The following is a 23,111-nucleotide window of genomic DNA, read 5'->3' as shown; positions in this document are numbered from 1 at the left end:
AGTAGAAGCATGGCTCATAAAATGGGGTTCGCCTCTCGTTTGGAATCCCAGTCAATAATCCTAAACACAATAGGGGGGACCTGCGGTGCCCTTGGAGGGGGTGGCGCTGAGCAAAGGACTCTTGCTCTGTGCTATTCTGGGCCAGAACAGGTATTTGGCATTTTGCTGGCGCAGGGTGGGGTTATGGCATCATCCTCCCAGGCTGAAATAATTACCTGTGCAAGCTGGAATGGGCACTTTTTCAAGTGGGCACAGCACAAACACTGGGCCGATTATCCCCATGCCCAGAATGCAATGTCATTCTGCCCTTTCAGATGCAGGCTATCGGCCGCCCTGCTGCTCCATCCAACGTCCTTCTGAGGACCAGGACATTCAGGCTCAATTCAGCCTCCGAGTGCCTGGGAAGCCTGCAGTCCCTGGCACACTCCTGGGAGGATGAAAGCAGATGAATTTTTAAACAACAAAGTGAGGCTGTATTTGTGTGCGTGTTTGATAATGGTCCAAACTTTAATAGCATGGAAAAATATTTATCTTACTTTTATAGCCAGCATGCAATCAATCCATAGCACACTGACAGAATTGAGAAAGATCGAGGTCTATACTCAGCCACAGCTTGATGGAACCACTCAACGTTTAAAGAATATATATATTTATCAGTTAATGGGAAATGCAGACCCATCGCCAGAAGTTACTTTCCTGAGATCAGGGGAAGAAGGGAGCTCCCAGGATCACAGTCCTTCATTCTGCAGACTCTCCCCTCTTCTAAGCCACAGAGTAAAGGGCTATATCTCTGGTTTGGGGTTTTAAGAAGTTAATTGTCTTAGCAAATTGGCCCATTCAAGTTAATCTCCCTCTTGGACACTGAGTAGCCTTGAATAGCTTTGTTTCGCTGAAATTCCCAATCCCCTTTTTGATAAATGATGTCAAGTGGGTACAGGAGACAGGGTTGGGGTGGGTGGAGGATCGGTAATAAATATTATGTAAATATTGATTATTAAAGACAAATGAAAGATCCTTACTTCTTGGATTTTATCATAAGGAGGTGGAAAGAGGGACCAATCATGGGAAATCAGCAACTACTGAATTAGATGATGTTAGAAACGGAAAGACTCAAGAGTCCATTGTCTTCATCTTCCAGATGAAGAAACTGGGAATGGACCGAGCCACACAGATACTGGAGTGGGAACTGATCCATCCTCTCCCCAGGGCCAAAGCTCTCCCAGGGTCTCCGGGCAGCAGATGGAAGGAGGCAGAAAGTAGAGGGTTAGGAAAGTTACGGAAGGCACATTGTGGGGCTGTTGCTTCTTGCTCACAGGCGGTGCATGCAGGGAGAGAATCCCTACGGGTTTGTGACTGTGAATGTGTGTCTGGCTGTGTAAGGAAGAGCTCTGTCCCCCTTATTATAAATTCCAAGTGAGCACAAGGAGTTCGGAAGTCCAGGAGATCAACAATGGCTACCCATCGTTTACCCTTCCTGTTTTCTATTCTAATAGTATATACAGTATGAAAAGTACAGATGGTGCCAAGACACCACCATGCAGGAATTCTGTGGTTATTTTCAGCACAAAAGATTTCTCCACCAACAAAGAATTGGCTTTATTCCAAATGAGACTTTAAATTGTGCTTTTCTTTTTCTTTTCTCCTTTCCTTTTCTGTAAAATGGCGACTCTTTCGCAGGAGAAATAGTTTTTTTCCATAAATGCAAACCGTTGGGGGCGTCTTGTGTTTCACATGGTTGTGAGGAGCCCCAGCTTGATTTTGAACTTGAGTCGATTTGGCTGTTGAATTTATCATCTGGAAAGAAGCGGGGACAGAGCCTGCTGAGTCCCTGCAGCTGCCTCCAAAGTGACTTACTCCCCAAATACAGAGCCAGCTCCCTTCTTGATGATAAATGAACTGAACGAAGTGGTAATTTTCTTAATTACATTCTGCTTTGTATCTGGGTAAGAATGATGATCTATATGATCGGGGCCCAAACGTTAAGCCGGTTTCTCCTCCTCATTTTCTGACACCTGAGGAGGACCTCACGCTGCCCTTTCTGAGCACTGGCCATACAGAGCAGGACCCAGACGATGACCCCACGGTGGCCCTCCTCCCTGCGAGCCCTCTCCCCTCTCCCGTGGATTAACTGCCCTGTGGCAATCTGTCAAAATGGAGCAAATTCTGCTAAGACTGTGTCGGAAAAAGACGATTAAAGAAAAAAAAGAAAAAAAGAAAAAACCACTGTTGGAAAGCTACCCTCTTACCTGAGAAATCATCCCGTAAACCCCCCCTTCCCCCCCATTCAAAGATTTTATTTGTGGCTGTTTGGAGACCATTCCTTGCTAGGGATACTTCGATAAAACCTCCACAGGCCATCCAGATGACTGTGTTGTCATTGAAGCTGTTAAGGATAACTGTACGCAGATCCAAAATAACAGAGGACGTCATTTTATTGGCTGTCCACAGGAAGTTTGGTCACACAAGGAGGTGGAAACTGTGGCAGGCGTGGTACAACACAATAGCTCATCTAACTACTAAACAGAAGGTTAACTGATACTTGATAGGCTAAAACCCCAGCAGCCCTCTGCAGCCCGGGCGCCACCTACCCCTGTCTAAGTAAGCTCAAGAAGCGGGCGAGTGATGCCATTGTCCATTAGCCTCGGTGTGTCGCACTGTCTTCCCATAAAACAGCACTGGAAAATTCACCAAATTAGAAGAAAGAAAGCAAGCAAGCAGCATTTCCTTTTGAATACCAACACCACTTGTAAACAGACGTAGCGTGGCATGCAAATCCAGATCTGGTCATTTTTTTTTCCCCCTTTAGGTTTTTGGTTTTGTTTTGTTTTTTTGTTTTTTTAATTAACAAATGGAATGGTATGTCTGTTTCAAATATTAGTAGCATAACACGGAAGTGCAAATTCAGTCTGGCCACCAGTGTCCTCAACCTTCCCGCGTGTCTGTCCCGAGAGCCCCGGGCGGACCGCAGAACATCCAGCCGAACACGGTCCTTTCCTCCCAGACTCGGCCTGCAGCCCTGGAGACTGCTCCTTTCTCCCCAGGCCCACCCCTCAAATGCCAATCGCCCGAAAATAGCCACTTGGCCATTTTCATTGTTATCAAAGCAGTCAGGGTGGGGAAGAAAATTCAACTCGACCCAAGCCGCAGGCATTGTGGGCCCTGCCCTCCTCTGCCCTCTGAGGAGGATCCATCTGCTCTCCGAGGGGTCTTGGTGCTCCAGGCCCCGGAGTCGTCCTCACCCACCGGGGAACTGGGTCATGGGAAAGCTCCCGCCATCTGCCACCCCCCTCCCCCGCCCCCTTGGGCTGTGGTCACACGGAGCTGAGCTTCACCAGGCCGCGCACCGAGTCCTCGTGCAGAGAGTCCTGGCTGGCCAGACCCAGCACGTGCATGGTGCGGCTGTGGGCCAGGGGGCTGCCCGCCAGCATCCTGGGGGGTGAGGGCGCTTCCTCTGGGGTCAGGAACTGGTGGCCCACGTGCTCCTCTTTCAGGGGCAGTACGTCTGTGAGCGCGGCCTCGGCGGTGAGGTTGGGCATGGAGGAGGGCGGCGTGGGCTGCCCGAGAGTCAGGCTGGCGCAGGGCGTGCCCAGGCCCGGCTTCCCGGGCAGGTGCAGCTCGTCGCTGGTGAGGCTGGGCTCGCTCTGCAGCAGGGGCGTGGCCGCGGCCTGCAAAACGAATTTGGTGCTCTGAATGCACTGGTCTTGGTCGCACTGGAGAGCAGGGGGAGCCAGCAAAGAGAAGGCGGAGATGCGCCCGGCACAGGGTGGGGAGGGAAGGGGGCACAGGGAGGAAGAGGGGAAGGGGATGGGGAAGGGAGGGATGCGAGAGAGAGAGAGAGAGAGAGAGAGAGAGAGAGAGAGAGAGACCCGTTAGTGACACCTCGGTCAGGCAAGGCAGAGAGCGTGCTCAGTAGCCCGGTATCAGCCGGAGACACCCAGCGCTCGGTGAATACCAGCGCCTGCACCTAAATCAGCCGCTGGAGGGACTCATCACCCACAGGGGCCCAGGGAGTCATGCGCAGCCGGAGGCCACCATGCTCCTGGCCCTTGGTCCCAGACACGACCTAATTAAGAAACAATCCCAAGGACAGAGTCACAGGCCTTACCACCTAGAGCTGTCTCCCGTGGCTGTCGCTCGCGCACTGAAAACCACTTTGACTCTATCGTTTTACAAATACAGGGGCCTGTACCCACGCTCATAGCAGTGTCAGTCACAACAGCCAAAAGGTGGAAGCCGGGGTCCGTCCACAGATGAGCGGACCGACAGCACGTGGTCTGGACAGACAATGGACCGCGGCTGAGTGCAGACAGGAGGGAAATCCTGACACACCCTACGACACGGATGGACCCTGGGGACATGGTGCTGAGTGAGGTAAGCCAATCACAAATGGGCGAACGGTCTATGATTCCACTTCCATGTGTACCCGGAAGACTTAACTTCCCAACGACAGAAAGTAGAAAGAAGGGGGGGTGCCCGGGCCTGGGGGGAGGGGAGAGGGAGCCAGTGTGCCTGGGGACAGTCTCAGTTTTGAGGGATGAAGAGGCCTGGTGGTGGACGGTAGTGCTCTTGGCACAACCCTGTGAGCGGACTTATTGCCACCGAACTGTTCACTGAAAAATGGTTAAAATGGTAAATTTTGTGTTTTGTGTATTTTACTACAAAAAAGAAAGAAAGAAAGAAAGACAAGCCCCTCAGGGTCTGATCAGACTGTTGTTCACAAAGCCCCAGAATTCCCCACTGCTAAATTTCCATCCACTTCGAGAACCGTTAATTGAGCTTCTGTGGGTTTTTTTAATCTGTGAAAGAGAATGCCAACATTTTACATGATGTTTCCTTTTCTTCTAAACATTCTTATGTCTTATGCTACACCTCATGTCCTTTCCCTCACTTCACTCACTGGGCAAAAGAAATGGTGTAAACATATTTTTAGCTGCTCGATTGTGGAACGTGGAGCGTGGAACCCTCCCTGGAGCAATGGGGCAGGTTTGGGATCAGCCAGAAGAGACCTCGGTGGCACTCAGAGGACTTGAACTTGAGTGTGTCCAGTAAGTTCTTAGGGATTTTCAGGAACCACTCTTCCACTGGAAGGAGGAGGAACGGGTGTGACTTTAGGTTCAAGCGGTAAGCTAGGCACTGCACTGAGTTTCTTCAGAAGTTCTTAGAACAAACACATTTCCCCTCTTTGCCAGTGAAGACCCTGAGGCTGACGTGAATGAGTGGCTTGCTCAACCTTACAGATACGAGTAAGGCAAGGACCCAGGATCTGGGTTTGCTTGACTGTAAACCTCTTTCTACTACTGCATGTGACACACAGTAGGTACTTCATAAACCTTCCTTGTCTTATTATCCCCTCCGCTCTTTTTCAGAACGTTCGCCTGAGTTCCTGTAGGACCTGTGCTAATGGGTTTGCGATGGAGGTGCCTCACCATCCTGCCCCGGGCACACCCAGAGCTGCCATCACTAACCCACCTCCACGCAGGGAACAGCACAAACCATGCGCCATGCAGCCTTCCGGGAGGAGAGAGAGTTCATCCAAGTTCCAACTCACTAGGACTTTCTTTTCTTTTTTCTTTTCTTTTCTTTTTCTTTCTTTCTCTTTCCTTCCTTCTTTTAAAAAAATATTTTGTATTTAAATTCAACTTAGTTAACATATAGTGTATCATTAGTTTTAGTTTCAGAGGTAGAGGTCAGTGATTCATCAGTTGCATACAACACCTTGTGCTCATTACATCACGTGCCCTCCTTATGCCCGTCACCCAGTTACCCCATCCCTCTTCTCACTTCCCCTCCAGCAACCCTGTTTGTTTCCTATAGTTTGGAGTCTCATGGTGTGCCTCCCTCTGTTTTCATCTTATTTTATTTTTCCTTTCTTTCCCCTATGTTCATCTGTTTTGTTTCTTAAATTCCACATAGGAGTGAAATCCTATGGTATTTGTCTATCTCCGACTGACTTATTTCGCTCAGCATAATACCCTCCAGTTCCATCCACGTCATTGCAAATGGCAAGATTTCATTTTTTGATGGCTCCGTAATATTCCATTGTATTATATATACCACCTCTTCTTTATCCATTCATCTGTCAATGGACATTTCGGCTTTTCTTTCATCTGCTCCCGTGTGCGTGTCCTTTGGCCAGATGGGTTTCTTCCTATAATCACAAGTGGCAGGCTAGCCCCCGCCCCCAGCCCAGATGAGGAGGAGGGAGAACTGTAGTCTCTATGAAGTGGAAGACCCGATTCCAGGCAAGAGTAGAGCTCTTTACCGAAGGAAAGCAAGTCTTGGGGGAGACCCTCACTTTCCCCTCAGCCTTCCTCCCAGTCCAGGGAGCTCAGAAACACTGAGAGCCTGGGGCAAGGGCTGGTGGATTCTCCTGTCCTCATCTTCTCAAAAAACACCCCATGGTTTTTGCCACCACACCACTTTCCCCTGGGCCGGTCTGGCAAGGGGTTCCAGCTCAGGGGAGGGGGGGCCCTTTCTGGCGGGAGGTGCTGTGCAGCGAGGTGGGGGCTGCAGGCAGGCTGGTCCCCGCAGGTTTTGCTCACGCTCTCCAGTATGGTCAGTCTGGTCCAGGACACCGGCTCAGTCTCAACAGGGCAGAGGCAGAGAAGAGCAACCTTCCTGATGAAACATTCATCTTCTGGAAACTGTCCCAGGGCTTTGGGTATATTGTGCTTTGCAAAGAACGGTTTTGTGAAAATCACCATTTGGTCTCCTTACTGACCGAGACAGCTGAGCTCGCTCACCGCCTCCACATCCTGTGGCTTGGTGCAGCCTGTGAGCAGGCTGGCTAGCGACCCCAGGGCTGAGCCGTGCCTGGATGCCAGCATCCTGTTCTCAATCTTCCCTCCCGGAGCCCTCCCTATGCCTCATACCTTCTGTCTACCCAACACCCTCGGCTCTAAGGAAAGATAAAATTGCAAATCAGATTTGCTTGTCTCTGTTGGCCTGCAGAAAGACTTTTTTTATTGAAAACTAATTGGCAAATTCTATTTTAGGGATCGGTGCAAGACTGACCCTTACAGACGCACAGAGGATTATGTGAGAAAGCAGAGCTAGAGAGTTTCAAGGTCAGGGGCACCAGGGTAAGGGGAGAGGTGGCCCCTGCTTCTGCAGCTCACTGCCCAGTTCCTTTTCCCTGATCACTCCCCTCCAGCCATGCCCATTGCAGAGCCCATCAGATTCTCCTGGGATGAAGTGGTCTGTTGGTTCCTTAGAGCTTGTATTCACCGGGAGCTCACGGTGGAGCTAGATGTGCCTTGCAAGGCTTTATACCGCGAACATCACTGCTGATTCTAACAAGACCACACATACCGGAGGTGGGTTTACTCTGAAGCCATGAGGCTTAAGATCAGGGCCACTCCAAGTCCTGGTTCCTGGCATATTTTCTTTCTCTTAAAAAGAAAGCCCCCTCCAAACCTGGGTCCACTCCTGTACACGTTACGGAGCTTTCCCGTGGCCAAACTGACAACTCGTTAAAATAGTAACAAATCCGTGCTCAGCCTCTGAGCCAGGACTATGAAAAACAGTGTCAGTTTACCAGGGGTAAAGCCTAAGGGCTTAAATACATGAAAAACAATTGACCCTGAAGCAACTCATTAAAAAAAAACACTAGGGCGCCTGGGTGGCTCAGTTGGTTAAGCGACTGCCTTCGGCTCAGGTCATGATCCTGGAGTCCCGGGATCGAGTCCCGCATCGGGCTCCCTGCTCGGCAGGGAGTCTGCTTCTCCCTCTGACCCTCCTCCCTCTCCTGCTCTCTGTCTCTAAAACAAACAAACAAACAAAAAAAACACTAAATATAAGTCACTCAGAAATATTTTCAAAATGACTATTTTGAGCCCTGACTTGTCTTAACTGACTTCAAGCACCTCTCCTGTATTGATTTCTTCAAACATTTAAAAAGATGACATCTTTCTGAGTATAGTTATGGATATTTCCTTCATTATAGGGACTGCTTTCATATTAATAACTTACTCTCTGGCCCGCATCCCTTCCTACCAGCTTGACCTGTAGCAGTGACGTCAGTGAGCACAATTACCAGGACCATGAACCTAAGTGTTTAACTCCTGCTGCACCCATAACTTTGAAAATAATTTGCCCCATTCAAACCGATTTTCCTTTAGATGACCAACACCATCTGGGGGTACCCAGGGACCAGGTTTTGTTCTACTGGAGTTTGCCCATGTAAATCTCCTATTGGCTCCATGGGACAATGGACTTTATCGGATTCCAACCAGGGACTATAATTCTCATAATATTAACTTCACATGTTTTGAACACCTCCTTCTTAGAAAAGACTCAATGATTGGGAGACACCTAACTTTTTTTTTAAAGGTCAAAGGGTTTCCTCATTTTGCACAATACCAAAATTCCCAGGAGGATGGGCTGATAAACCTTCATGGGCGCAATCTTCCATTTGAGAACTTGGCTGGTATTTTCAAGGTCACTGTGGAGGGTGATCCATGAAACGATGTTCTTATACCTCTTCCTTTTCGCCTCTGCTTCTGATACTTATTAGCGCATTTCTTCTTTCTTCTTCCTCTTCTCCCTTCCTTGTCTTCCTTCCCACCTCTCCTCCTAGCTCAGCCTTTCTCAAGCCACCGCCCACCTTCTTGGCTTTTCATGTGCGGACTTCTCTCTCCAACCAGTAGGGGGCGACATCACTGCTTACTTTCTTCTCTGACAACTTGGTAGCAGGGCTTAGCTCTAGCACTAACACCAAGGCGCCCTTAGGTGTCTTTTAATGGATCTAGCCACTTACAGAATCTTAAGAGAAACCAACCAAGCACCTGGATATTGGGCAGTGACAATCCATCCACTACAAACGGGAAATTGAGAGGCTCATGCTATCATTCCAAAACAACGCTTTAAAGGTTCCTATTTACCAAACATCAGGTTGAATTCTATGAAACTGCCATTCTAAAAGTCAAAAATCATCCAGACGCAGAAGACCATTGGAATAGAAACCTGATCGCTTGGAAGAGTGTTTATGAAAAGACCCTCGTGTTGACAGCACGAAACAATGCTGGTAGAAGAGCTGGATTGCTTTGCTTACAATAGTCACTGTGATGGGCTGATTTACTGCCCAAATGAAACTCTGCCATTTAACTTGCAAAGAAGTTTATGGTTTCAGATGTTCAGATGTCACACACATTATCACTTAATGTTACAATTTGAAAACAGCGCAGAGATAATTTACTTTTTTCTTTCTGCAGATTTTCAAATAAAATTGCTCATGTTGGGATACATTTTATTTTACTCTTGCTGACTTCTTGTTTGAAATAAACTTAGCACGCAGATTAAATGCTGTGAAAAGCTGGGAGCTTTCTAGACGGTCTTGTATACAAATGAAGGGTGAGTGAAATTATATATTGCTTCTGCTCCAATTCTTGTCAAAAGTATTAGCATTGGGCCGCTTTATGTCTGCTTGGCTGTGAAGCTGTTCTGGGCATCTTATGAGTGCTCATCTGCAGTTATAGAAACACTATAGACTTCTAAAATCCACCTAAAATGTAGGTTAGGAGGAGAGCTTCCTTCTTATCCTGCTATTTACCATTATCATTTAAGTGTGCGTAACTTTTTTCCTACTATTTCAGATTTTTCAGATGATGCATGGAGAGTTCTGCAATACTAGGTGAATAAATCACATAACTGCTAGGTTTACTATTTTTTGATATTGGATTAGGGGGGGGTTTAAAAAATAGGCTTAGTAAATATAACAGATGATTTTCTAAAAAAACAAAAATTCCAACAGCCATGTACTACATTATCATCTCGGTGTATAGCACGTGGTCCCAAAGCATCTTCTAATTACAGCTGTCATATATAAGCATAAACGATGACCCCGATGCTATAGAGTACTTAAATCACTTAAATCAAGTGAGATATACACGTTAAAAACTGGGCCACAGCTGGATGTCCTGATTGTACATACATGGAAAGAACTTCAATATTAGGTAATAATACAAGCCAATGATGAGGAAAATAGGAATAATGAAAACGTGGTCTTCAGTTGGCACTGGGGTTAATTTGCACGTAATGCCAGCTTGGCTCCTCAGAATGTCACAGGCATTCAGACGACTAAGGCTATACTGGAGTTAACACACACCATTTTAATGCTTTAGATGTCCCTTACTTTTCTAACATTTTATTCCTTGGGAATTTGTAGTAGAGGGAAGATCACTTGGGCACTAAACAACCATCCCCACCCCCAAATCGGGGGTGCTAACTCTCCCGTTTTAAACATCTTTGGGGTGGAGGCTTCTGAGTGTTGGGCATCTCCTTGGATTGGGCAGGATTTGCATCCTGGGTCCATCTTCTGGTCCTGGTTCTGAGCTGTGTTCTACTCTTCTTTTTCCCCATCAGAGCATTCATATCCAGCTTCTCCTGAAGATGTTCTTCTATAGTTGGGGGCACTGTCAGCGGTGGGTGGGAGCCCTGAGACCAGAAAGAGTTCTCCCAGCTGTAGATTGAGTTGAAACCTGAGTTTCTCATAACCAGAGCAGCACAGGGAGGTAGAGAGTATGTGGGGCTTTAAGTCAGTTCACTTTTAGATTTATGGGCCCACTGGATTATGGGCAGCTCCCTTATTTTAGAATTGGTGATGATTTCTTTGTAATCATATGTTGCTTGGGAATTCTCATAAAGTGAGAAAAACCCAATGTACAAATCACTTCTAAAGTTCAATAAAATTTCCATGAATGCCAAACTTAATAAAATTAACAATGAAGTTGACATAGTCATGCATCTTGTAGACTTTAAACATGTATTAATTTTGTAGTTTTCATATTTTAGAGCTAATTTGTTTTCAGGTCTTGAAAATTTTCATAGTTCCTGGAAAAACACACAGGCACTGTGCCTACAGTGTCCAGGGGGTAGACTAGCCATGCCCTCTGGTCTCTCAGCCCATGGATTAATTTGATCCTACCAAGGCCGTCCCTGCACCAAAGAGAACTCCGTCCCTCTGGTTCCTAGTTTCATATTCATGGTGCAGCCTTTTGCAGATGTGACAAAACTGGAGGGAGGATGGAATGAGGTGGAGGAATGAAGACAGGAACAAACCAATATTTGTGTAAAACCCCCCTGAGCAAGGCCGGGAGAGGGGAACGTTCACACACACTCAGTCCAACGTCTAATGAGCACCTCCCATGCACCAGGCCGTGTTATCCGCTGGGACCGGGAGGATGGGACAGGCAGGGTCTCAGTAAGTTCCAACCACCATCCAGGGAGCTGATCACCACTTTCCCCTACTTCCCTTCACAATTTAGGAATTGGAGGCTCTTGGGACTAAGGGACTTGCCCACAGTGTCCCAGCCCCCAGCGTCAGGACTGGCGAATGCAAGCCCAGGGGCTGTGATGTCACACCAAGCTCTACCTTTCCCTGCTGCACTGAGTACTGAAAGCTGTCCATTTGCAAAGCTTTCCCCTTCATTATCTTTCGGCTTTATTCGATCATCCTCACTGGTGTCCAATTCGATCAAGAGACTTGATTTGACTTGGTGAGGGCAGAGTTGACAGGGGTGGATGGAGAGAAAGTCAGGAAAAGATAATAAATGTTGATTTTCAAAATAAGAATCTTCCAGCATGAGAGACGAAATCAGGTTAATAGATGACAACATGAGCAACTCGCAGTTTTTTAAAAATGCACGATTGGCTGTTAGTTCTAGGACAACTAATAAAATTGACTCACATCTCTACTATTTCAAAGTGAATTTCTACAAGTCACATCATTCCTTTGTAAGCATGGGGAGGCAAACCGTAAGCTTTTCCAGCTACCGGCAGGGCACCTCCCCACCACCCCCAGCTATCTATGGACATCCAAATGCCACCATCAGCTTCCCCCTAACCTTCCTCCTGTGTTTCCTTTGGTGGCTTTTATGACCACCTTGTCACCAAGCTGAAAGGCGGGGGCATCCCTGGCTCCTTGTCGCCAGACCTCCACAGAGACTCCATCTCCAAGCCCCTAACTGTTGCTGCCTCTTCTCTGAACCCATCTCAGCTGTCCCGGCCAGCCCTACTGCAGCTAGACCTATAGTGAGCGTCTTCTTCTGTTTTCCCTGTCTCCTTATTAACATGCCTCCCTCTGCACCCCACATGACCTCCCGGGCTCCATTCACCCCAAGAAAATCTGATGGTATTGCTCACTGAACTGGGTCTCTGCAATGGCTCCCTACCATGAATAGGAATCCACACTGATTATAAGGCACCCAAGGCTCTCCACACTCTCCTCTCCTGCCTTAGCTACCTCCAACACCTGCTTTGCAACCCATAGCCTGGTAACTCAATCCTCCTGCTCCCGCACAGGCACGCAGGTCCACCCCACGTCTGCCTGTGCCTCTGTCCGTGCTCTGCTTGGAGCATCTCTCCCACCCCTGGGTGGCTAATGCATTGTAACTAATCTCTTAATATTTGGCTCAGATATCATCTCCTCCAGAAAGCTTTGCCTGAAACCCAGGTACTTCTGTTTGGAGTTCCACAACTCCCCGGCCTCTCGTTTGCTAGCACATTCTGTTGAAATCCTCCATACACCTGAATATGAATATTCTCTGAACAGATCATATCTTAGTTGAGCCCAATTGACCCAAGGTTGTTCGAGAAAAACTTTGTGTCAAAACAAAATATGGCTCAAGAATCATTCCTTTAACCCACATTTTTGGAGAAGTCAAGAGAATTTGAAGGCTATCGTGATGATTTTCAGTGCTGGCTGATGATTAAAATCACCTCCAGGATCATTATAACGCCAATGCTTGGACCACCACCTGGGGATTCTGACTTAACTGGGCTCAGGATATCAGCGTTGTGATCCTAATGTTCATCCAAGGCTGAGGCCCACTGGATTATAGTAAGCTCAGCTGCCAGATGTAAGGGCAAGATCTGAAGAGGTTCAGCTAACACCAGTTTGAGGGCTTTTGAAGTAGAATTAGCGGAAAACAACCAGGCCTTGACCCACTAACTGTGTGACTTGGAGCAAGCCAGTCATTATTCTAAAGCCTCAGTTTCATGCTTTGTAAAATGGGAATACCTTGCAGGTTGTTGTGGGGATTAAATGAGATGATCCTGGCAGTAACACTATCAATACTGTCCACACTCTGATGATTGCAAAGAGTGATAAACCCCAGCAGAAACCCACTTGACTACAGTATAATTCTGTATTAAATAAACTTGGTTCCACTTTTAAAACTGCCTGAAATTCACCTTGTTGTTGTTTTTTTTTAATCACCTTGTGATTTAAATTCAACTTTAAAGGATTTAAAGCCAGTTTTCACATCTGTCTAATTGGGGACTGGGACACAAGAATGTTTTTTATTGATCGTGAGCTCTAATTACATCTAATAAATGAAATAAGTAAATAAAAAGGAAGGTGGTGGGTTGCTTGTGGACAAATTGCTCTCAGTGATGATGCACGTGTCCTAAAGAGCAGAAGGTAAGGGCCTGGTGCTGCCTCAGACACTAGAAAACCTGCAGGGACTGGGCTTCCTTCGGGCCAAGCACTGCTGGTCCTGATGTGTTGGCTCAGTTTGTGGTGGTCTTGGTTGGGGTGTCTGTTGGAGGCAGACGAAGCAAGTCAAAAGAAAGGCATGTTACAGTTTGCCTCAAGGAATTAGTTTATTTTCAGTCTTGAAATATTTCAGCTCCTTCTTCCGTATTTTGACAATTCCTGGAAACTGCTTGCATATTTCTCCTGGTCCTAACATTACTCAGAGCAGGACCTGCAGCCCACGCTGGGGGAGGTACATGCATTTCACAGCATGTGAGAAACCTAAAACACCCGATTTCCTGGCTCCGGGCTCACTCCACCTGTGTTCCTTCTCTCTCACCATGGTCCTGGGCTACTGCTGCCCTCTCCCTTCACTTCTACAGATTCCTCTCATTTTCTATTTGTTTTTACTTTTCCAGTCCTTAACTTTTCCTCCTTTCATCTATTTCCATAATAAAACAATACTGATGTATGACCAAAGAGACAAGGGCAACAAATTAGATAACTTTGTAAAATAAATTCCTAGAAAGACATGTACCATTAAAACTGACTCAAGAAGAAGTGGAAAATCTGAATAGACCTGTAAAAAGTAGTGAGTGAATTCATAATCAAAAAGCTACCCACAAAGAAAAGCTCAGGACCAGATGGCTTCACCGGTGAATTCTACCAGATCTTTTAAAAAGAATTAATCCCAGTTCTTCATAAATTCTTCCAAAAAAACAAAAGAGGAAGAAACACTTCTCAACTCAGTCTATGAAGCTAATATTACCCTGATCCCAACACCAGACAAAACAAGAAAAGGAAACTGCAGACCAAAATCTTTTATAGATATAAAAATCCTCAACAAAACACCAGCAAACTGAATCCAGCAACATATAAAAGGGATTATACATCATGGCTAGGCAGGATTTATCCTAGAGATTTGAGAAATATGAGACAAATAAGAAGGGGAAGTTTTGGTATGAAGCCCAGACCTCTGCTCTTCTGACCTATCTGTCAAGCTGCAAAGATCAGAGACTCACAAAGAGCTTCCAGCTAGATGGGACTTTAGAGACAAATTAGTCCCAGCTCCCATTTTGCAGGTGGGGAAAACTGAGGACTACAGAAGCAGAGTGACTTGATAATCGTCAGGGAGATAACTGGTGGGAGCCAGGACTGGAGCTCTCACTCTCTGCTTCCCACTGAGGCTCTTTCCCTCACCCGAGTCTTGTCCATTGTTGTCCAGTTGCTCAGCGTGGATGCAATTGACCTGGAAGATCTTGTCACCATGGATATCAGGGAGATGATGATGATGATAATAATAATAATAATATAGCTAATACTTAAATAATATTTACCTTGTGCTAGACAAGATTTTAAGTGCTTAACATGCATTAACTCACTTAATCCCCATAGAAACCCTACAAGGTAAAGATATCAATGTTCCCATTTTATGGATGAAAACATTGAGGCAGAAGGTAAAGCAGTTTGCCAAGGTCACTCATCTAGTAAGTGGCAGAAGCCTGGCTCTTTGCACAATTAATCCCCATCCTGGCTTGGAGAGGAGAATAAGGAAGACCCGAGTTGAGCCTGAGGAGGCTCCATGATAGGTCAGAGCTCTGCCCGAGCCCCTGATCTGACCAGCGCTTAACATGTGCAGTTCATCTCCAGAGAGAAGGAAGAACAGGAGGGCAAGGAGCCTGAGGTTTTTAAAAATATTTTCATGCTTCCTGACCTAAGAGTCCAAGCTGGAGACAAAGTGATGCCTTAGAAAGGATCCGTATGCTGGACTGAATGACAAGGGCTAGCAATGGCGCTGCTTCCCCGTTACAGCTTCTTCATCTCAGAAATGTCCTCTTCAAACAATCCTTATGGCACCACAGACCAGTGCCTTCAGGGTCACTGGCTACTTGGGAGGTGGCCTTCCCATGGGAAGAGGCAGTGGCACCCTAATCATTGCTGCCAGGCCAGTGCCCTCGGGGGTATGGCCTTAACTGGAGTCACTGCGCAGGTCTAGACGGCCTGGACCCCAGAGGCACAAGAGCAATTCTGATGACTCTGATTAACCGTATGGAGCAAAATGACCTCCCTGGTCCCTTTGTTAAATCTGCCCTCTCTATCATAGAGGCGCACAGTAGGTGCTCAATAAATGTTTGTGGAATTAATAACTTATGCCCTCATCCCATCTTATCATAAACAGGCTTAACAGTGTCAACACCTTGAAGGGGGCCTTATTTACTTCTTAAATCTAGAGAAAGTGCAGAGCATGGTGGGCTTCCGTACCATGGGAGTCACGGGGTGAAACTCACGTTAAGTTCTTTAATTTTGATAAGGACCACTGCCATCAGAGTTTTCTTCTCATGAAGGTCCCTACTACATCCTTCACGTGTGCATGTGTCCTGTCCCCAGAGCGCGGCCTCCTCGGGGACAGAGCGACTGCACTCCACAGATCTTGCATCCCTACCGCCGAGTCAAGTCCTCAACACACAGTAGGGACTCAGGAAGAGTCACTGAATGAGTGAGAGGTTATATATGCGATGTGTGAAAACACGAACACACATCACAGGAGTTATCAGTGGCTGCCGTGGTCAGGGTTCCTTACAGGAACTTTGTCCTTACGGGACATTTATTGTGCACCTTCCGATAGCTGAGGACTCCTGAACATGGATATTGTTGTCTTTAGTGCCTGTTCACGTAAAGGAAGCAGTATACGAAGTGAACACGGGCGTTACCCATCAGACTGGTTTTGGATCCACAAATTCGTGGCTATGTGCCCTTGGGCAGATGATCTACCTCTTCTAGCTTTAAAAAAAAAAAAAAAAAGCAAAGACAATCATGCCCATTTGCCATTGTTGGTTTGGATTAAACAAGATTCTGCTCATCAAGTGCTTTGAACACAGTTGGTGCCAAATACATGTAATCTCCTTGGGCCTCTCTCCTTACACTCTCTGTCCTCATTTTCCTCCTCTGAAAAATAAGGCGGTGACCCGTAAGGGTCATTTGTGTGGGTGAATGAGGACAGAACAAGATGTCCTGTGACCACTTACAGAGTGGAGTGGCCAGGACCGTGACCTGCATGTACTTGCCTTTCAAGGAGACGCTTTATCAGCAAAGCAAAGCACCACAACACAAACTAGACACCACCACTAGCAACAACCAACCCCAGCAAGCTTCTGCTGGGGGCCGGAGCCCATTCTCAGGGCTGTTAACACAGCCACAGGGTCGCGGGGATGATGCGCTTTCCCTTAGCCCTGAGCGCTTAGAGAGACTGTCTTGAGACTGTTGGCTTTCACCTTGCAGTTAGTTCTTTATAAGCAGAAACAAAGCATCCAGGAGGCTGTCATTTTCCCAGTCCACCCCAAAGGCAGGTCTTTGACCTGCTTGTTATGGAAACTCTGTTGCAGGTGATTCCAGTCTACAAAGAACAAAAAGCTCCAAGGGGGGGCGCTGCAGACTGGGTCCCTTTCTGAAACATGGAACTTCTTTAGGGAAATCTGTTCCAGATAAAGTGAAGCCACTGTCTTCCAGACACCTAAGGATTTTTAAGGGACTGGTGGTCAGAGCCAGGCCTGACTGTGCTTTCAGGTACCCATGGAGGGGCTCCCGCCCTGGCCCCAAGTCTCCCACCTGCAGACTGGAAACAAAGCCTGTCCACATTCCACGCCTCGCAGGACACCTGTGAGCCCTCTTCGGAGAGACTCACTCAGTTTGGGCTCTGAATGAAGAACACCTCGTCTGATTATGTGCATTAAGGTATGCGTGGCTGATCTAAGGTTTGGGCTGAGAGTGGGGAGAACTGGCCACCCACCGCACCCTTCAAGAGGGCTGGGGGAGGTCGGCGCGGAGTGAGGCAAAGGCACAGAAAGGGGCTATCCGGCCAGCCAGCCCTGGTACGAGCAGCTGTATCTCATCCCCCAGACAGCACCCTGGTTCTGTGCAAGGGGACCTTCCATCACAAGGTGCCATGACCTGTCTCTGGAAGACCTTTTCATGTGTACTTCCCTTACGCGCCCCGGAACACACCAACCACTCAACGGCCCTAATCCTTTCTCGGGCACTGCTTTCTTTCACGCTTCCTTTCCCTCGCGTGCGCCTTTCAGTTGATGGGCGTCCCGGGCAGGTTTCTAGGGGTGCTTGGTGTGTTACTGGGTTAGTGACACAGAAGCAGAAGGGAAGCCTCTGCAGGGAGCTCTGGCCCCTGCGGCAGGCGCTCCTACCATGTCGCTCTGGGACTGCGTGGCCCCGTACGCGGCAATCCCGTCCGAGGGTGCGGCTGGCTGTGGCGTGTCAGGCTGGATGTACCCTCTTCTGTCAATGAGGCTGCCAGAGAAAACAAAGCAATACGGAGGAAGAGAGTGAACGAAAAGCCAAAAATGCCATCAACCCTATTTCAATTTCCATTTGGGGCTCCCTCTTTCTATGTGGGGCCCCACTGCCGGCAGCTGGGGCTACACCCTGACTTACCTTCACGTACAGTCAGGGACCAAATTCCGTCACCCTTGCCTTCAAAAAATGCCTGTAGCCCCTGTTCCCCCCCTGCCACCTGCTGCGGACTCCCACGGTCTCCCACCCCGACCCCAGCCCCCGCAACCACACCCGGCATGGCCAGCGGCCCTCCGCCTAACGCCCAGTCCTCATGAGGTCTCCCCGCCTGCCTGCCCCGCTGTGGGGGCGCTCCATCACCCGCCAGCACTCCCCAGCCTCTTAGCATTTGTCCCCACTTCCCGCCCCAGCCTCAGCCCGTGCCTTCTTACTGCAAGCACAGCGCTCCCGGGTCCACTCCTTCCGGAGGCGCGTGGTACCTGCCTGCGCCTGCGCGCGGCACAAGCCCCGCCCCAGCCCGCTCGCGCTCGGGGCGGGCTGGCCCCGCCTTTCGCGGCAGCTCGGGTCTGTCTCGCCCCAGTCGCTCTCCCTTCCATTCCACTGTCCGTTCTTCACGGGCAGCTTCCAAGGCCCCCAGCCCGTGCTCTTGCCCCTCTCTGGCGTCTCCCGGCCCTCCCCGTGACCCCTCTAGTGCTGCGTACCACTTTCTGCCTGCGTCGCCGTGATTTTATCTACAGTCCCCTCTGTCTGGCAGCCTGCCAGCTCCGGAGGGCAGTCTTCATCTTTTCTTCCCCCAAAGCACTTGCCCCGCCCCCCCTCCCCGCGCTTCCCCCCCCCCGCCCCGGACCGGGCCCCTCCGCTGTCCCCTCGGAGCACCCTGTTGGCTACATCATGTCCGCATCACCCGCTTCCAGATTTGCGTCTGTCGTGGAGTGTAAGCTTCAGAAGGGCAAGAACCAGGTCTTCCTAATCATCGAGCTCCACAGCGGACGCCCACTAGGAGCTGAGAAGAAGCTTGGTGGCTGAATGAATAGAAGTGGGTCCCTGTCTCCCACAGGCAAGTTTGCAGACTAATGGCATCGTTAAGGAATAATAAAGCCATCTCTTCTGTGCCCCATGGCTGGGGGGCTGCTGTGGCCCAGACAGGATGTAGGGGAAAGCTTTACGTTGCCATCAAAAGAGCTGCCTCTTTTCCTCCCCGAGCGAAGGCTCAGTGTTGACCTCGAGTCTAAGGGCAGGACTGCAAAGGGCAAGGGGGAGGTCCAGCTTACGAGTGGGCGCTCCTGGTGTGGCCCCCACCGTGTGGGGCTCGGCCGCGCGCCCCGCAGCCTCGGCGAGATGCCGCAGGTGCATCCAGGTGCCCACACGTCCCCTCCTCCTGAGGGTGGACTGCTGGTGTGCTGAGGCCGCCCTCCTCCTTGTCAGTTTGGCTCTCAGGAGACAGGAATTTTCCCAACTAGCACCTGCAGGTCTCCAGACGACACGGTAACAAGGCGTGAAAAAATACTTGTGACAATGGGACTCTCTCTGCTTCCAGTTTTGGTTGGATTCCCAGAGGTTAGAAAAACTAACAGTCGACAAGAACCTCCATCTTCCAAAGGGGAGTGCGGGAGCCCCGTGCAGCTCACACCAAGTGTGTGACCCCTTGCAAGGGCACAGAAGATCAAAGTGGAAAGAGCAAAGAAGGGTGGACAAGCGCTCATCTGCAGCCCACGGCGGACGGGAACCTTGCAGGTCCCCTGGGACAGAGCCAGTGTGCAGTGGGGGTGGAACTGTGTCTTCCCAAAAGATGTGCTGAAATCCTAACGTGGCTACAGGTGAAGGGGTGGAGAGTGTTGCCTTTCAGTGAACTCCCGGGTCCCTACTCACGGAAATGACACGATGCTCAAGGACATGAAAGTGCCCTGAGTCCTTTGTTTTGTTCCATTTTTAGGTGACAGGAGAAATTAAAGGGCTTGCAGGGGATTTCATTCAGGAGCAAAACAAAAACAAAAACAAAAAATGAGGTCATCCAAAGAGTCTGAAAGGACAGAAGGGAGGACAAAATAAACTTCTTCTAGGCTTTCATCCCGTGTTCAGTTTGTTTCATGGACCATCCACACAGCCAAGACTGTAACATTCTCTCCCGAGTCTCCTTTCAGTCCTCACAATGACCTGGGAGCCCCTCTAATCTGGACGTGCTCCCCTTGCCTCACCTCTTGCCTTGCCCTCCGTGGTCCCCTCACTCCTAACCCGAGCTCTTTCAGCTCCTCCCCTGACAGGCCACACTCTCCTTTCACCTCAGGGCCGTTGCACAGGCTGCTCCCGTGTGTCCTCCCCAAGATTCCTTCCTCCAGTTCCTACTCATCATTACAATAGATGACAACTTAGGCCCCCTCTTCTGGGAAGCCCTCCTGGGTGTCCCATGGAAACTGCACCCTGCCCTCTGTCACAGCCACTCTTTTACTGTGTAGACTTGCCATTCTATTCAATCTGTCAGTGACAGGTTGACCCTTAGCACCAGCCCGGAGAGCCTGACCCTGATCACACCTTGGGACTTTCTCTCTTTCCAATTTTCCATTCCCTCTGCTAGACTCGTAGGAGGACCTCCTCCCCCAAACCTGGCCATTCCTACCCTGCTGCCATGCACAGCCCTGGGGACCCATGCAGGGAACCAAATGTGGGTCTTTGCCCTCATGGTTTATAGCTCTCAGAGGGAAACAGGAAGACGCTCTGATGAGCACATCGTTACACCATTTCAGAACATTTTAGAGGCAACTCAGGCACACGATTCTGGGCATGCTCGTGGTTCTTAGTCCCCGTTGCACAGGCTTGGCTGGGATGCCCGTGGAAGGTTCTGGCCCTCTTAGGGGCACCAGGGTGGGTGAGGTAGGGCAGAGAGAGAAGGGGCACAGAGGGCGACTGGAGGCAGAAGCAAAGACAAGCACTATCCCCCTGTCATTTCTGCCCAGGGCCAGCTCCGGGAGCCTGTGGGCACAGCGGGAGAGCCCAGCAGCCCATGTTCCCTGCACAAACCCGGGAGCGGTTCACGGGGTTCCGCAGGGGTGCTGTCCTCGAGAAATGCCCCATTCACAGGGACCTGGGTTCTGGAAAGAATACAGCCCCAACTCAGCCACAGTAGGAAATCTTATCCAGTCATGGAAGCCATAAGTTTGGTTGTGACAAGATTTGATATATAAACAATACAAAGCAGTGCCAAATGCAAATCAAAGAATGGGGAACAAGAAAAGAGATTTGCTCAAAATGTGAGACTTCTCAATTCCTTTCCTGGATTCAGATGTGCATTTTAGACTTGGGGAAGGAGGCCTGTTCCATTGTCCTCTTATGCTCCTCCGAGGCCCCTAGCCTGGGCTTCATGGCCTGACCCCATGATCCACAAGTAAATACATGGTAGGAGGAAACAAAGCCAAGTTGTAAAAAACCAAGCATTTCCTGAAGGGTTTTCTGGGCCCCTAAAGAGCCCCAGCAGGGATTTCTGGGTGGGTCTGGAGCTCTCTTGGAGAGAGGCTGACACCCTCCCAGGCATGTCTGACTCCCCAGCCCAAGGCGGCCCTTCATTCAGAGTCCTTGGCTGTCCCTTCCTGCAGCCCCTCCTCAGAAGAGGCCTCTGAGGAACAGGCCAGGGGGCTCCTGAGGGGCCCCAGTTTGGGAGGAGAGTGGCACAGTAGGCTCCCAACTTTCTAGGCCCAAACAAGAAAACAATCAATTTCTAATTACCCAGTGATGCCAGTAACATAACCCATTAATACTTGGCCTCAGAACGTATGCTTGGATTTTGTTTCTGGGAGGGAGGGCAGCACTCTTACTTCCCTGATGATATTCAGTGAGGCTGATAATAAAATCAAGTTTGCATTCCATGAGTACACATTGGCGATGACTGGCCACGGAGGTCCAAGTGCAGAGTGGGGCTGCCTCGGAGACCATCCCTGCAGCTTTCGTGAAGTCCATTTATGCATTTAGAGGCCAAAAGGGAGGAAGTAGCAATATTTTGGAAACTCATTCTAGAGACTTGGAACACATGCTTAATAAATATGTTGGATGATTATTTGATGAATCTGTTGGAAATGCTCTACCTGAGAGTCAACTCACAAATAATCAGGAGCTGAATGCATTCTGTACTTGTGTAGTCTGCCTGGGGGACAGCACGCACCATTCCACACGCATGCTAGGTCTGTTGCCAGAGGCCTGGGTTTGGGTCCTGACTAGGTGGCATTTACTAGCTTAGTGAATGTGGGCACATTATGGAACCTCTCTGTGCCAGCTTCCTCATCCACAAAATGGGGTCTAATGGTACCTACCTCTTAGGTACAGAGCGAGGATTTAAAAGCTGATTCATATAGGGACGCCTGGATGACTCAGTTGGTTGAGTGGCTGACTCTTGATTTTAGCTCAGGTCGTGATCTCAGGGCTGTGAGATCGAGCCCCACATCGGGCGCCACGCTCAGCGCAGAGTCTGCTTCAGATTCTCTCTCCCTCTGCTCCTCCCCCTGCTTGGGTGCACGCACTCTCTCTCTCTCTAAATAAATGAAATCTTTAAAAGCTGATACATATAAAGCACTTAGAGCAGATCTAACACTGTTCATGAACGTCCGCGACTCTGCCACCACACACTGTCACGTTACCATCCACACGGCCTGGACTGCTTCAGCCCACGCTGATCTCTCCACCTGAACTATTTTAGCGTGTATATTCTATATAACTCAGCTCTTAGCACCCATTTCTACAGGTTTCCTAATTGCTTCCTACATTGCGTCCTGGCCCTCCTACCAAGATAACCACAGCTCTCTGTTCATCACCGATGCTCAAGATGACTCAATAATTAATGGGAATCACATGCCTCAGTTTCCCTATTTCAATCCTTAGGAGATTTTCCTCATCCTTGACACAAATTCGGTGAAAGAACCAAAAAGATGGCAGGAACAGCATCATAAACAGAGCCAGATCTCTATTGCACCAGGGCCGTGTCTCCACAGCCCAAAGCCGACCGCTGGCCCTGTGGTCATCCAGAGGGTATAATCAAATCTCACAGTGGGTTTTGTGGCCGGGTCTCCACCTCACGAGGGCTGTGCTGCCACAGCTAAGTTGTTGACTCTGAGGTCTGATAAAGAGCATGACACTTTCCGAATCTCACCTTGGAGAGATGGGCCCACACAGGGCAACACAGCAATTTGTGAAGATATTCCCGTAGCTGTAGGGATTGTAATTTTCTTTGCCTCTTTTATTTGACCAAGATCCTTTAATCTGAAAGAAAAAGAGAATCAATAACACCAGTGCCATCGTTTAGGTGAAAGGGAGCGTGAGAAGCCCACAAAGAATGCAAATCATCTTTACTCAC

At 48.9% G+C, this 23,111-nt stretch overlaps 1 protein-coding gene across 3 annotated transcripts in view; it reads right to left on the bottom strand.

Moving 5' to 3' along the window:
- Positions 1-23,111, bottom strand: part of LOC118001963 (probable palmitoyltransferase ZDHHC14) — a 274,194-nt gene that overhangs the window by 5,414 nt on the left and 245,669 nt on the right. Inside the window, exons 7-9 of one of the 3 annotated variants that reach the window (XR_004676898.1) lie at positions 22,908-23,017; positions 17,671-17,773; positions 216-427 (exon numbers count right to left, since the gene is read on the bottom strand). Coding sequence is in view for 2 of the 3 variants with exons in the window: in XM_034992170.1 (XP_034848061.1) it covers positions 3,312-3,710; positions 17,671-17,773; positions 22,908-23,017 (612 nt within the window). In the remaining variant the exon portion in view is untranslated. Of the gene's footprint in view, positions 1-215; positions 428-2,414; positions 3,711-17,670; positions 17,774-22,907; positions 23,018-23,111 lie in introns of those variants that run through there. The other 2 variants (XM_034992170.1, XM_034992171.1) reach the window with 2 other exon arrangements.

This window comes from Mirounga leonina, unplaced genomic scaffold, assembly GCF_011800145.1.
Source record: "Mirounga leonina isolate KUSES-001 unplaced genomic scaffold, KU_Mleo_1.0 Mir_55, whole genome shotgun sequence".
NCBI classification, from domain to species: domain Eukaryota; kingdom Metazoa; phylum Chordata; class Mammalia; order Carnivora; family Phocidae; genus Mirounga; species Mirounga leonina.
Note: the sequence above shows the minus strand (reverse complement) of the source record. Positions and strands in the feature narration are given on the sequence as shown.